This window comes from Ambystoma mexicanum, chromosome 1p, assembly GCF_040938575.1.
Source record: "Ambystoma mexicanum isolate Mex_15411 chromosome 1p, UKY_AmexF1_1, whole genome shotgun sequence".
Taxonomy (NCBI): domain Eukaryota; kingdom Metazoa; phylum Chordata; class Amphibia; order Caudata; family Ambystomatidae; genus Ambystoma; species Ambystoma mexicanum.
Window position 1 is genome coordinate 405,630,615 of NC_090921.1, and position 14,535 is coordinate 405,645,149.

General features: G+C 46.6%; 1 protein-coding gene across 1 annotated transcript in view; it reads right to left on the minus strand.

Annotated features, from left to right (window-relative positions):
- The window catches only part of SLC35E1 (solute carrier family 35 member E1), a 207,147-nt gene that overhangs the window by 98,878 nt on the left and 93,734 nt on the right, over nucleotides 1-14,535 (minus strand). The window contains exon 4 of the mRNA XM_069649196.1: nucleotides 2,715-2,840. Coding sequence (XP_069505297.1) covers nucleotides 2,715-2,840 — 126 coding nt within the window. The remainder of the gene's footprint in view (nucleotides 1-2,714; nucleotides 2,841-14,535) is intronic.

The following is a 14,535-nucleotide window of genomic DNA, read 5'->3' on the forward strand; positions in this document are numbered from 1 at the left end:
TATAAACTAATCCCAGAGTGAGGTGAACTGGGATCCCCTGGGTGAAAATATCCATACAGTCAGAATGAAGGGGATTTCTTCTCTTCCGGTCACCCTCTCCCACCAGTGTAGATGGCACTGCACATTCAGATTTCTTTTAACAATACAGCATATGAAGCCAGATACATGTTGCAGGGTTCTGCACAGCACACCGAGAGGATTTACCTTTTGTAGTCCTAACTAGTGCTGAACTTGCACTGTTTAGGATACATAGAGCTATCATGTGCTGTACTAAGACTGAATTTATTGCCCAGTACGTCTGTAGGAACTAGGAACATCAAAGAGGATACAGCACGGTCACTATTACCGATACCGACAGGGCTATAATTTTCTAAATTGTGTATAAGCTCCGACTGAAAAAGAGAGGGCCAACTGTAATGAGGCACTTGGATTTCATCAAACCCTTGCTACTAATTACTGTGGAGTTTCACATAAATCCAAAAGGCCACAGATTAGGTTTAACAGATTATGGGTTAAATACCAGCAGAACTGCAAAACCAAGCAGAATCCCTGGCTTTCTACAGCAGTTGAAGGTAACAGTTTTTGCTGTGGCACCTTGAAGCGTCTTTTGTGCCTAGATAATGTTCACAAACCAAATAATCAGACATACTCAAGGACTATGGAAAAGTACTACTTTATTATCAATTCAATAAAGCAGGGTCAACTGTCAGACAGACTGATGCAGTCACACAGCAGCTTGATTACATAGAGGTCTAACACCCCAATATGCGTCATCTATGAAGTCATTCTAGGTGGCATAATGCAAAACCTATCAAGGGTAGGGATTGGTGAAGGGAACATATACACTTATAGAACAGATGGGGATTAGTGCATCATTGGCTACCCCGGATGTGTAGGGCATGCCTTGAACTACCTCTAAACACATAATACGGATTATAATGGGCATAACAGTGGATTGGTTGCTGCAACATTGAATCTTAGGTTGTCCCCCAACCCCACTGATTGTTGGCATCCTATTCCAACCTTGGACTTTTGGCTCTTTGGCAGCACATACGTGACATGAAGCCAAGGTGGTTTGAATCCGGTCAGACTACCCCCATTTTCCCAATTTGTCGATCATCTGTCATCGGTAGGCCATCAGCCAAAGTCTTCAGTTTGTAGTTGACCGTGTGAACATTCAAGGGAGTGTGAGCACACCACTATCATAGCTCAAGGCTCTAATGAATAGTCTTTCTTTCGACTTCTGAGTCATAATTTCAGCCTTCCATTTACTGCTATTTGATTTAATTATGAAGGGTGCTATTGCTCTTCTTAGCCTCTAGAGACTTGCTCACCATCTCATAAAAGTATACACTTAACTGACCAGAAGTTTGTCTCTCACGTATGAGTGAACAGGAGGGTAGCACAGGGCAACACGCTGGTCTTGGAAGCAAGATGCAGCAGAGCAACAGAGCTTGGAATCCCGGATCCGCAATTAAAAACCAAACTCTGGTATCATATTAGGCTTGTTCTAAAAACCCAATTAAATAAAATATGCTCGTCTTCTTCCATCTAAGAAGAATGTCCAACCTTCAGAGCGTATCCATGTACTCCCTTTGTTCTCTGTGCCTATCCTTTTAAAAATAGCATCTTCGCTTTCGGCCAAACTTGACTCATCATTGGCTCTGCGCACTTACTGTTTTCCTGCGTCTCCCGATTCTTGCAGCTTCGGCCCGTCTGAGGGAGCTTGGTTAATTTTAACGTGAGCCAGCGTCCATTTTCCTGATATGGCCATGTTTGCCACGTTATATATATTCCTCTATAGCAGGCTTCTTCGATACATTGTCTTTCTACCTTGCGCTACTGCGCATTTACAGTTATTGGTCAGAAAGTTACTTCATCTTCTTTAGATAGAGAATTACTTTAGCTTCAAGTTACTCAGTGCTTTAGTTACATTGTTACTTAGTATTTTCATATTGTTTAACCATAGGTTCATATATCTTCTTTACAACACCACTTTGTCCTTGTCAGATTTCAGGATATTCATGGATGTATTCTGACATCTTGGCAAGCAACATCCTTCCATGAGCATGTTCCATGCAACATTCTTCCACATTTTGTCGCTCATACACTAGATGTGGTATAGGAACGATGCAGGGCCCCCCTCCCCCCATTTATGGCTCTTCGACTGTTCAAATATGACGGTGGCGAGGAGGCGGAAACTGGCAATAAAGCGTTTACCTGCTCCTCTTCAAATTAGAAAACTGCATTAGAACTCATAGAACCAATGAAAGAAAGGCTCCAAAACATACTTTGTGCTTCCAACATGCACCAACTACTGGTTAAACAAAAAGAATCACTGGGCTATGGAGAGTGCAGATAGTTCAGTGCTTACTTTAACATAGTTCTTGCCAGAAAACCACACAATTCTGCAGAAATAAAATGCAACACCAATTTTGACAGTTTACAAAAAGGGTGAAGATAAGCATTAGATGCGATTTAAGTATGGAGAAGAATACTGCTGAGGTTCCAAACACACACTACAGTTACGAGTACAGAGGAAACATGGATCTGGTAAATCAGAACCCTGGAATAGCATGGAGCCAGAAAAACAAAATCCCACCATTAACATGTCAAGCACATGATTAGATTATTTACCTTGGATTTGCTGGCTTCCCACACCAGAACAGCTTCATGAACCCATGAAAGATCCAAGTCGGGAATATGCAACTTACCAGATCACTGTCCACAAGGAAAGACGAAAGATCCAGCAAGACCCAAGTAGGAATCATGAAGAAAATGGCATGGAATCCCAGAAGGTTTAGCAGCCGTAGATGATGAATGCGTGTATCCTTCAACACCTGAGTTGAACAGAAAAATCAGACTGGATGACTCTCCATGGACACAAATTAGGTCAATTTCAGAGGTACAAAAGTTATTCAACCAAGGCATGTGGCGTTTACTATGCATAGAATTGTCAGCATGTGCATTATCTTGGGGTGTCGGGTACAAAGCTAAGAAGGACGCCATTCCGCAAATGCCCATCTCTTGACATAGTGCACTGAATTAGGGAACAGCTTTAAGGTATGCTGGCACCAAGAATGTTTAGAATGGCACTATGTTGGGACAGAAAGATTAGAAAATGCACCATCCTATATTTGTTTCTCTAAGTTTAGATGGTCAGTATGAGGCCTTGTTGGAAAAGTGGTTCTATGTTCATTTATTTACATGCTTTTTCACTATGGGTTTTTTGCCAATTTGTTTCCTTCAGAAAAAAACATTTTCTTTTGGGGGTCTGGGTACTCCCAAGCCCTCCCCACCCCCCTGCTCTCCCCCATTAATTGAACACTACTCACCACCCCCCCACCCCTTATATACACCATTTGCCGACAGTAACAAGCCAATCGAAAAAAAATGCACGTCGATGAATAATAAGGGTACTCACCATAGTGACCACCTTACTCCTAGTCCATAATCCCCTTTCCTCCATACCTATGGCACATTCCTCCATCCTGTAGGACGGGACCGGAGCACTTTGTAAAAAGCATCACATTTTTCAAAAATGTGTCCTTCCTCTCTTTATGTGGGGCACCGCACGCTGCCGTAACCCTGCCCTCCTTAGCTCCGCCCAGCGCATCGCCCATCATTCCATTTCTATCACCAGGTCAGAGACCTTTAAGCAATAACAGATGAACCTTATTAGAGGGGACGGCGGGCGTATGGAGGGAAGGGGACTATGGACTAGGAGTAAGGTGTCACTATGGTGAGTAACCTTATTATACTCCTACGTCCCATCCCCTTTCCTCCATACTTGTGGGAGATTCCCAAGCACTCCTCACGCGTGGATAGAAAACTCCTTACTGAAAAAGGAGTTTAAGCACAGCCTGGCCAAACAGAGCATCAGTCCTGGAGCTCAGATCCAAAAACTAGTGCTTACAAAAAGCCGATGGAGAGGCCCAGGTAGCCGTGTCGCAATGGTCTATCAGGGGACATACTTTTCAAAGGCAACAGCAGCTGCCTTGCCCCGTACCAGATGTGCATGAACCCCTTTTGGAGGTTGAAGACCTTGAACAGAGTAAGACTCCATAATACAGGCAGCGACCCATCTGGAGATAGTCGCTTTGGAGGCGGGTTTACCCTGCAGATTACCGAAGGTCACCAAGAGTTGAGAAGAACTCCTAAATTCAGATGTTCTGTCCAGATAGAACTTAAGAGTTCTTCTAACGTCCAGGCAATGCAAAACCCTCTCAGCCTCTGAGGCTGGATTTGGAAAGAAGACAGGCAAGTAGATTGACTGATTCAGATGAAAATCAGAGACCACTTTTGGAAGGAAAGAAGGATTTGTCCTCAGGACAACCTTATCCTTATGACAAACCAGGAAGGGATGCTCCAACGACAAGGCCTGGAGCTCACTCACAAATCTTGCCAAAGTCACAGCGACCAAGGAGGACGCTTTCCACAAAAGGTGCTTAAAGTCTACAGTAGCCATTGGCTCAAAGGGCTTATGGCACAAGGCCGTAAGGACTACGTTCAGATCCACATCAGATGCGGTTTGCGAACAGGAGTGTAAAGACGCACGAGACCCGCAAAGTGCCTTTTAACCACTGGATTTAGCAGCAAAAAAGAGCACTGGTATGTGGATAAGTAAGCGGCAACAGCCGAAAGATGAGTCCTGCATGACAAGACATGAATGCCCGACTCTGCTAGATTAGAGACTAAGGACAGCACCCTATCGATCATAGCCCCCCCCCCCCCCCGGGGTCTAGCTGTCTAGCTAAGCACCAGTGGCAGAACCAAAGACATTTGCTCTTGCATTGAGATCTCGTTGAGGGCTTCCTGGCCGCCTGAATAATACGCTTGTTATCAGCAGACAAGTTGAGGTGTTCTAAAGATCTGAACTCAGGCACCATGCCGCCAAACTGAACGATTGTGGGGAGGGGTGCCACAGCTGCCAATCTCTCTGGTGAAGCAGGTCGGGAACCAACGGAAGCCTGACGGTGCACACACCGACGGATGCTGAAGCTCTGAAAACCAAAACCTGACCGGCCACCATGGTGCTATGAGCAGAAGAGAACAGTTCACCGTGCCCCTCAGCTTGCAAAGCGTCCGATGAATCAGAGGCAGAGGTGGGATAGGCCTTCATGTTGTGCCAGGGAATTTCGAGGGCATCCCCCAGAGGAGGCTCCCAACCCGTTCCTGGAGTCATACAGGGGAAGTTTCCCATTTGATGCCATTGCGAAGAGGTCCACTTCTAGAGTGCCCCAACACTGGAAGATTTGTAAGAGATCCTCCGAGTTCAGTTCCCACTCATAGCCGACCATTGTACGCCGGCTGAGGGCATTCGCAATAATATTCAGCTGACCCGGGATGTGCACTGCCACCAGCCAGATACCATGCTGAACCGCACATTCCCACATCTGAATGGCAAGATCCACAAGAGGAGGGGACTTGGTACCCCCTTGCTTGTTGATATAAAACATGGACACCACATTGTCCGTGCGCATCCGGACTACCTTATTGACAATGACAGGCTGGAATGCTTTGAGCGCCAGGAAGATCGCCAGGAGCTCCAGGCGATTTATATGAAGGAGTTTGTCCTTCGGCGACCAGAGATCGGAAACCTGAAGACGGTCCAACGTGGCACCCCACCCCAGAAGGGAAGAGTCAGTCGTGAATGTCACTAGCGGGCCAGGGTCCTGAAAGGCCGCGCCCACCGACAGATTGCTGAGAGACAACCACCACACTAGGTCCACTCATGAAAGATGGAGCCGGTATCATTTTGGAGTCTGGGTCCACTGCTTGGCACCAAGAACTCCCAAGATCCATCTGTGTTCGCCTCATCTTGAAACGAGGAAGAGCCAACACATACGAAGCCATGAGGCCCAGAAGCCTCTGTAACCACCAGGCTGACATGCTCTCTGACTGCACAAACACCTGACACGTGGCCAACAGATCCGCCATTCTGTCCCCGGTCAGATATACTCTGCAGTCGATCGTGTTCCAACGAAAACCCAGGAAAATCAGGTCCCGAGAGACCGTCATGGAGGATTTCCACCAGTTCACCGACAGCCCAAGATGGAACAGGAGCTGGAGGAGAGACTGAAGGTTGCTCAAGGCTGACAGAGGACAAGGACTCCGCTGCAGCCAATCGTCCAAATATGGATACACATGGATCCCCTGAAGCCAAAGATAAGCTGTGATAACCAACATAATCTTCGTAAATACACGCAGTGCCGAGCTGAGACCAAACGGGAGCACTCGGAACTGGAAATGCTCCTCCTCCACGGAAAACCGTAGGTATTTCCGGTGCGGACTCCAAATCAGGATATGCATATGAGCATCCTGAAGGTCTACCACGCTGAGCCAATCGCCCTTCTGTAAAGGAGACTTTATCTTACAGGGCGTGATCATCTTGAATTTCTCTTGGGGTAGAGAGAGATTGAACTGGGAAAGGTCTAGGATGGTGCGCAGGCCGGCCTGGTTGGGTTTGGGCACTGTAAACAGCCGGGGAGTAGAAGCGCTCCCCTAGGGGAACGGGTTCCACCGCTCTGAGATCCAGCAACTTCTGAATCTCAGCTCTGAGGGAGGGCAACCCCGACTACTGGAAGGGAGGATTCAAGGGTGGGGTAGAGGGAAGGGGTAAGCGGAAGCCTGCCCTAGCAACTGACTAGACCCACCGGTTCTCAGTGATGGCCTGCCACGCCTCCCAGTGAGGCACACCTCACACCGGGGTCTCGTGCGAGCGCAGAAAAACTTCATTTAGTTGGTTTCTCAGTGGCGGCGCCACCTGAACCTGAAGAGGAGGTCGAGGAACAGAAGAAAAACTGGCTGCATTGCTGCCGTCGGCGGGAATTTCCTGATGGGAGTATCGACCCTAAGGGACTTCCGATGCAGAAATCCCCTAAACCCAGAGGAAGGCCAAGGCTGCGAGGATGTTCTCTGTGCCCTGAAAGGCGGTTTCATCAGGACTGACAAGGACTTGGCGGTCTGAGTGCTTTCCTTAGTCTTGGTCAGTTCAACATCTGTCATTGAATGAAAAAGCTCCTTGCCATCAAAAGGCAGGTCCAGAACTTTATCCTGCACCTCTTTACAGAACTTGGTAGCATGCAGCCAAGCCTGACGAGAGGTGTCCACGTCAAGCATAAGGCCCCGGGGTCGACATGAGCAGCCACGGCCTCTGGCATATCCTGCGCCAGGACCCTGGCATCTGACAATCTTGCTTTAAAATCCTCCAGCTTATCAGCGGGAATGAATGCCTCAAACTCTGACAGACCTTTCCACATTTTCATATTCGCCCCTGGTAATACCAGTTCCGCGTTCGCTTGATGTAACTGCAGGGTTGTATTTGCGAAAATCTTCCTCCCCAAAGAATCAAGAAGCTTGTCCTCTTTGGCCAGAACCTGCGTTGCTGCTGTAGAATACGAAGCCGGTCTGGATTGTAATGTAGCAGCAGCCACCATCGTGGAGGAAGGGGGCAGACACGAAGCTAAGGCCACTTCTTCCGAAGAATGGAGCCTATAACGAGCGTCAATCAGTGCAGTCTAGTTTCTCCCAGACTTTACGGACCTCGGCTAAAGCGTCCTTCTGCGAGAACAAGCCGGTACGCTCCAAAGGAGACAAGGTGAACGCCCCCAAAAGCGCCGCTTCCTGTGGAGCGGGTGCCTCGGGTACTGGAAGATCTAAAAGACACAGGTCCAGCACCCGGTCGTAAAAGGCTCTAACAGAGCAGGGCTGGTCCTCGTTGTCCTGATCCCCTTGTGTGTCATCCAACACATCCAGATCAAGCTGCATCACATCTGGAACTACTGAAAATTTGTCCACTGGAGACAACGGAGGCAAGGGAGGGAGAGCTGGTGGAGGCCTGGCTGGTAGAGGCGGCCCTGAAGGAATCACTGGTGCCACAACTGGGACCGACGGCGCAGGAGGGCATATCTCCCTAAACAAGCCTCTAAAATGCTCCTTCATGGGAGTGCATTAGCTTTTGAAATTTGCCTAAAAAAATTAAAAAAAAAAAAAAAAAAAAAAACGCATCCCCCGCCGACGATTTAGGCACGACTGGAGGACACCTCATGAGTTGAGTAACTCCAGGGACGTAAGGGTTCCCAAGAGGGCCCTTCTCCACTGGCATCAACATAGATCAAGGGTGTAGATGCCGCAGGGAGCAAGACGTTGTGCAGTAGGGGCATCTGAGCGTCCCAGTCATATGCTGGATGAAAAGGATGTGCACAAGGAAAACAATGTTCACCTGAAATGCCGCTCCCCCCACCCAGTGCCGATGGCGTAGATATAAGGGAGGTATCCAAAATGGCTGCCGTAGTCTTGGCGGGAGCAGCCGTCATTTTGTCAGCACCCGAGGAGAACTGCGCGACACGGTTGGGAGTGACAGGGGTCTCCACAGATGGGTCAAGGGTCTTCATCTTAGCCTTGACACAAGGAACCTCAGCCGAACCGGTACTGCGTGGCCTAGGATGTTTTTAGACATGTCATCAGCCAGAATAGCCTTCAATGGAAGGACCTCGGCAACGCCGGTAACAGAGGAATTCCGGTCAGATACCTCACTCTGTGCCCCCTCAACAGAACTGGCATCACTGCTTGAGCGGGAGCGATGAGGAGTACACCTCACCATCAAGACCTTAACAGGCCTCTCAGAACTGTCGGTCACCGTAGCCTCTAAACAAGGGACCTCCGACCCGAGCCCGGTAAAAGCCCCTTTCAAGAGGGGCCTCCAACTTTAGTTCGGTACAAAAAGCCTCAGAGGCCTCGGTACATACCCCAGTGTCTTTACGGGAAGCTCCAGTCAAGGAGACCTCGAAGCAAGCTCCGGTACCCGTCGCTTCAGTAGAACTGGGCCCACAAATAGCCCCCACAGGAAGGGGCTCGGATGAATTGTAATCCGTTGTCAATAGGCCCTTTACGGAGGCCCTCGGAGAAAACTCTGGTACACTTTTTAGGCCTAGAAGGCACCTCAGGGCAAGCCCCGGTAACCTCTTTTGATGATCCTCTCGGACCGGGAAGGAGTCCCCCGGCTGGGGTGCTCTAAAAAGTAAAGAACTCACCTGGCGTTTCTCCTTCTCGTCGATGAAAGTTTGAAAGTGCGTAGGGGGAGTGCGCTGAAAAACCTCCTCCCACCTCTCTAAACGACGTTGAAGCACCCGGACCGAAAGGAAATCGCAGTAAAAGCACAAGTCCCACCGGTGGTCCGGACCAAAACACTCTAAACAAAGAGAATGGGGATCCGCCCTAGTGAAGTGTTGCTCACAGAAAGAACAAATAGGAAAATCGAACTGAAACAGCATAGACTGACTACTACACGACCACTAAGCCGGAGCAGGAGAGAAGGACACTGGAACGAAAAATCTTCCAAAGATTCATGTGTGTCCACTCCCGATCGAGTGGAGAAAAGGACTTATGGGCGATGCGCTGGGCGGAGCTAAGGCGAGCGGGTTATGGCCGCGTGCAGTACCCCGCATAAAAAGAAAGAAAGGACACATTTTTGAAAAATGTGGTGCTTTTTACAAAGTGCTCCGGTCCCGTCCCACAGGACAGAGGAATGTCCCATAAGTATGGAGGAAAGGGGACAGGAGAGTATGGACGTCGTAGCGGAATAGCACAACAGGAACATCCAGGCCAAGTATGTACCATTTATTCATTCCATGCGCAGAATCAGTAGGAACCATTTAAAAAAAGAAAGGCATCATTGGTGACTAAATCATATACCATACAAACCAAACAAAAAGAGCAACCCAAGTAACAGATGACCAAAATACTCCACAAAAGCATGTTACAAGAAGAAGCAAAACCAAAGAAAATGCCAATAAAACAGTTTTACATATGATAATCATCATTAAGGCAGAGCCAACACATTTAAGTCTTAGAGCATGATCATGCAGCACAGATGTAATGTTTATGAATGTTTCTAACTTTGAGCAAGAAAAAAATCCTCCGGCGTAGGGTCACTAAACCAGTGACACATCTTCATGGGCTTTCTGGTTTACAGCTCTACGCCGAACCGAGCATGTCGCTACAGTAAAGTGAAAGCCCATTTAATGAGCTACATGGGTTGTATTCTACCCGTTAAAAAGGGCCATCAGCAAGACCCAGCTCTTATGATGGAAAGCAAATCAACCGCATTTAAAACAGACACAGATTTTGAATTGATTGGGATGCAAACTTTGGTTCATTTTAAATGTGCTCTTTTCGGCTGTTTCTTTTGTAAAATGCCCTCAGAATTAGGGCCTTCAGACTGAGAATGTTTGGATATTTATGGCACTGTTTTATGTAGCGTAGTGTTGTGGGGTTAAAACACATCTGCTTGCATTGCCTCAATGAAATTGTGAAAAAAATTGACATTGTTGAAAAACTCCTTTAGGTTGTTGGGTTTTATTAGGTTGCATAAATACAAATGCCATTTTTATGGTTACTTGGCACTTTGGGATCTGCAGGTGAACAAGCTGGTGTGGACTGTAGGAGCAGAAGGAGCCATGGAAGATAGCTTTGCAGTTGTGTAAATTCATGAAGATTATAAAAAACTGTTGGTGTGTGCAGGGAAAATCCCAAGTAAAAACGCACTCTGTGATCGGCAATCAAATGAGTCAATGGGTGCAGATAAAAATTAAATCAACAGGGTAGATAAGGCAAAACCCTGAGGGACACCACATGTCACTGTCATCGGTCAGGATATTAATGGTGGAAATGACTATCTGGAAACGATCTGACAGGAAGGATGAGAAACAAAGAAGGGGACAGTCTCCGATACCAATCTTCTCCAGACTCCGTAACGGAATCCCAGGATCAATGGTATCAAAAGCCACAGAGGTCAAGGAGGTTCAGAACTCCCACCTCTATGCGGTCTTGAACCAAGGAATGTCATCAAGGAAATAAATAACACTGTACGCATACAGGGATGGAAACCTGATTACAACGGGTGTAGCAAGCAATTCGATTCAAGAAATTCAGAAAACAGAGTAACAATGGCCTCAATCAACTTCATGGGGACGGGGAGGAGCGAAATAGGCGGGTAGTTCTCTGCCAATGAACGATCAAGGTGGGTCTTCCTATGTAGCAGGGAGATAACCGTGTTTAGAGGCGTGGGAATCATCCCAGTCTAAAAAGAATTGTGCAAGGCCAAAGTAAATAAGGCAATAGCCTCTGCAAAGAGCCTGGCTGGCATGCCAAGGGATCGGGTCCATAGGGGACGCTGATCTATCTGAAGAGGCTCGGACCATGCTATTGGTCACGGATTCAAACTGGAATGAGCCAACCTCACTGTTTCCAGTGTTAAATTGAGCTTAATAACATGAATTACATGAATTTGGGGAGCAAGAGCAGCCAGCCGCATGGTGCAATCATAGAAAATAAATATATGTTGAAAACATTTGGTATGTTTATTCTAGACCCCACTACATCGAAACAGTGAAGCAGTTCGCTGCAGACTTCCAAGGCAGTTCACCATTGTAAATTAGATTTGCCTCCAATTGTTGAAGCAAGAATTAAAAATCAGAGTTTGGTAAAATGGCAAGGGCCCAGTTTTAGGACCAAATACTAGAATTACAGTCTCAGCTTCTCATTAAATCTGCTCGCATTTCTTACCCATGGAGGTCAAGATGTTGGTCAGCAGTGTCCTCCAGTCACTGTTCCTTCGTGGTTCAGCATGGAATAGCCTTCAGTGAAATCTCAGGAACTCCTTCAGGCTGCTAAAACAGCTTAATTTTAAAGGCCAAGTGCCACCCATTTTCCCCTGCTAGCCAATTACAATCTAACACATGAGTTCAGTGCTTTATCTTCCTTAAAATATTGTGTATGTTTGTGAATTCTTGTACTCTTTGCTGCTTAGGTTTTAACTGCTAGTAAGCTGCTCACGGCAACACAATAACTTTGGTGGCTAAAGTGATCAAGCGCTCACGAATGCAAATGAAGGAGATTGGCTTTAAAACTAAATGCAGCAACCTGACAAGGCTAGCAGACACCCTTGTTGCCCAGGCAATCTCTTCATGCTACAGAGAAATAAATATATTTTTTTTAGAGACATCAAGTTTATTTTCCGTTCCAGTGAATACTAACCACCTTAATTAATTTTGTAAACTTTCAGTAATGTTCTGTACATTTCCAATTGTGGTTGAGAAGAGAATCATGGCAGTCATTAACTGGAATGTGCATTCGTGTATCTTTGTAAATGCGAATATGATTTTTTTTCGTGTACGCCTACACACGGCTGTGCCTGGCTTGGAGTGTAGAGCTGCACATAAAGGCATACAATGCAATGGAGCAGCGAAAGAAAAGACAAAAATATAAAAGAAAATGCTATTTAGCCAATTCTCTGAGAGTTTCCATTGTTAGGGAGTGTTACTGGAGTCCACCTGTGGTAGGGCTGTAGAAGAGTACAGGGCTCCAACACATAGGTTTGGAATGAACTACCCACAAGCTATGGTAGTTCTGGTCAAACAGTCAGGCTTAGTCTAGGAGGGAGAATGGCTGTAGAGGAGTACAGAGAACTTTGAGCACACTTCTAGTTAGGAAAACACTTCACTCTACAGTTACATAACAATATGGTAATTATTATATAGACTAAGGCAATGTTAAGATCAATGAAATTTAGGCAAGTTAAAACGGTTGACAGATATATACAGCAAATATACTCCATTCAATAGTAAACATTTAGATGAGAAACGGGCACGTATAGAGTAGCTTCAGGTTAGCAAATAATCCAACATTTACTTAAATAGCAATACTGGTAGGTTAACAACTTGGTGGAAGCCGTTACTTTGGAAAGCCAACTCTATCTGGGAAATGTGTTGCAAAAGTCAGATGGGGCACTGGGGGACCAGTGACCCATGGGTGGCAGAACAATCAAAGGAAGATACTGTTAAAGTTGTTAATTCTCAGAGTATTCTTTTCGGAACAAGCAGGTAATGGAATTAGATTCAAGGGGTTCAGGAGGCACCTGAAGGATTTCTGCCTCTGGGATAGATGTCCTTGGGCACAGGAGAACAAGGTTGGGGTATCCACCCCAAAGTGACTCATAAAGCAGAGTAGAAGTGATGGGCAACACAACTGCCCAGGTAAGTACGCAGGATTGAGACGGCACCCTCTTTGGTGAAGAACAGCTATGTCACCGGCGGGTCCCCAATGTGAAGAGACAGCAGCTCGAGTTTGGGATTCTGCCTTGGTGGATGAAGAATGCATTTTTGGCTGGAGCATGGGGTCAGACTCGGTCAAGGGGATGCTCAGCAGATCTTCGAGTCACCTGGTTGTGGAGGTTCGACACAGGCAGCGACGGTGGTCGTCCAACAGTCTTTCTTCCTTCTCTTGGTGCACGACACAGCTGAGGGGACTTATCAGGATATAGGCCCAGGATTCATTCTGTAGGCCCAGACAGATGCCAACGAATTTGCAGCAGGAACCGAACCTCACAAGACAATGCATTGCAGCGGGCCAGCTGTCCCAGAGTATTCAGAGATTACAGGCCAGGAAGGTCACAGCTCATCATTGGGATGGCTCAAACTGTAGCTGGTTTCGATACAGATTATGCCCACCAGTCCAAGGGAGGAGGTCATCCAGCGAAGGCTGGAGCTGCAGCGGCCACTCAATCGGCTCTGGCAGTCACTGGAGGCGGCTGCAGGCGTCCTTTATTTTTCTTTGGAATGGATCTTGCAGTGGTTGACTGGCTTCTGCATCAAGACCCTAGCCTTATATACAGGAACCCAGCCAGTCAGCATGCATGCATGCATGCATGCTACATTCAAACTTTGGGTGGTGGTTGCCCCCAAGGGCAGGCACCATTTTAGGTCAATGGTTGCCCATGTGTCCCTTACCACAGTTACGAATATAGCCTGCAATGCAAGTTTCACAAAAATCAGTAGAAAACCATCCGCTGTCAACAGCCACTCAAGGTAGACTTGCCACTGTAACTAGAAACTTAAAGGAGAAGTGAGAAAAGGGATACCATGCATTCCCTTGACTCTAAGCATAAGGTGGGTCGGCTAATCTCACAAAGGAAAAGCATCACTAGAGTAATAAGTGTCAACTTTTCCTGGCAACATAAAGTTAGCACAGTAAAATGAAAGAAAACCAAAGAGAAAAATTCAGGGAGCTTCCAGCAGCACTGCACAGAAAGTGCTCTGTGCTGCAATAGTAAAATAAAGATGCCACAAAAAGATGGAAGGCAGACGCCATCAAAAATAACCAAAAAGGGTTTGCCGAGTCACAGAAAGAAGAAGTGAGGAAAAATCCAATAGTCCAGCAAAAAGTGCTGGGGCACTCATGAAGTGGTGAGAATTACACACAAGAAGGAAATTCTACCCAACATCCACCAACTATGCAGGAAAACATGCAGAAATTCCTCTCTTCAGACGCTGCTGCAGGAATGTCTATGACAAAACTATGCAGGAATGGTTTCTTGTTTTTGATGTATTTGCAAAGAATGTTTAGCAAACAGTACCTGGTTTTAAGATGGTGGTGAGTAAAACTCATGATGTGGCCTGTCAAAATGCTCAAGTGAATGTATTCTAAATGATGGTGCTGATCCAGGTAAAAAGTGAAACATTTTTAGGCACATTT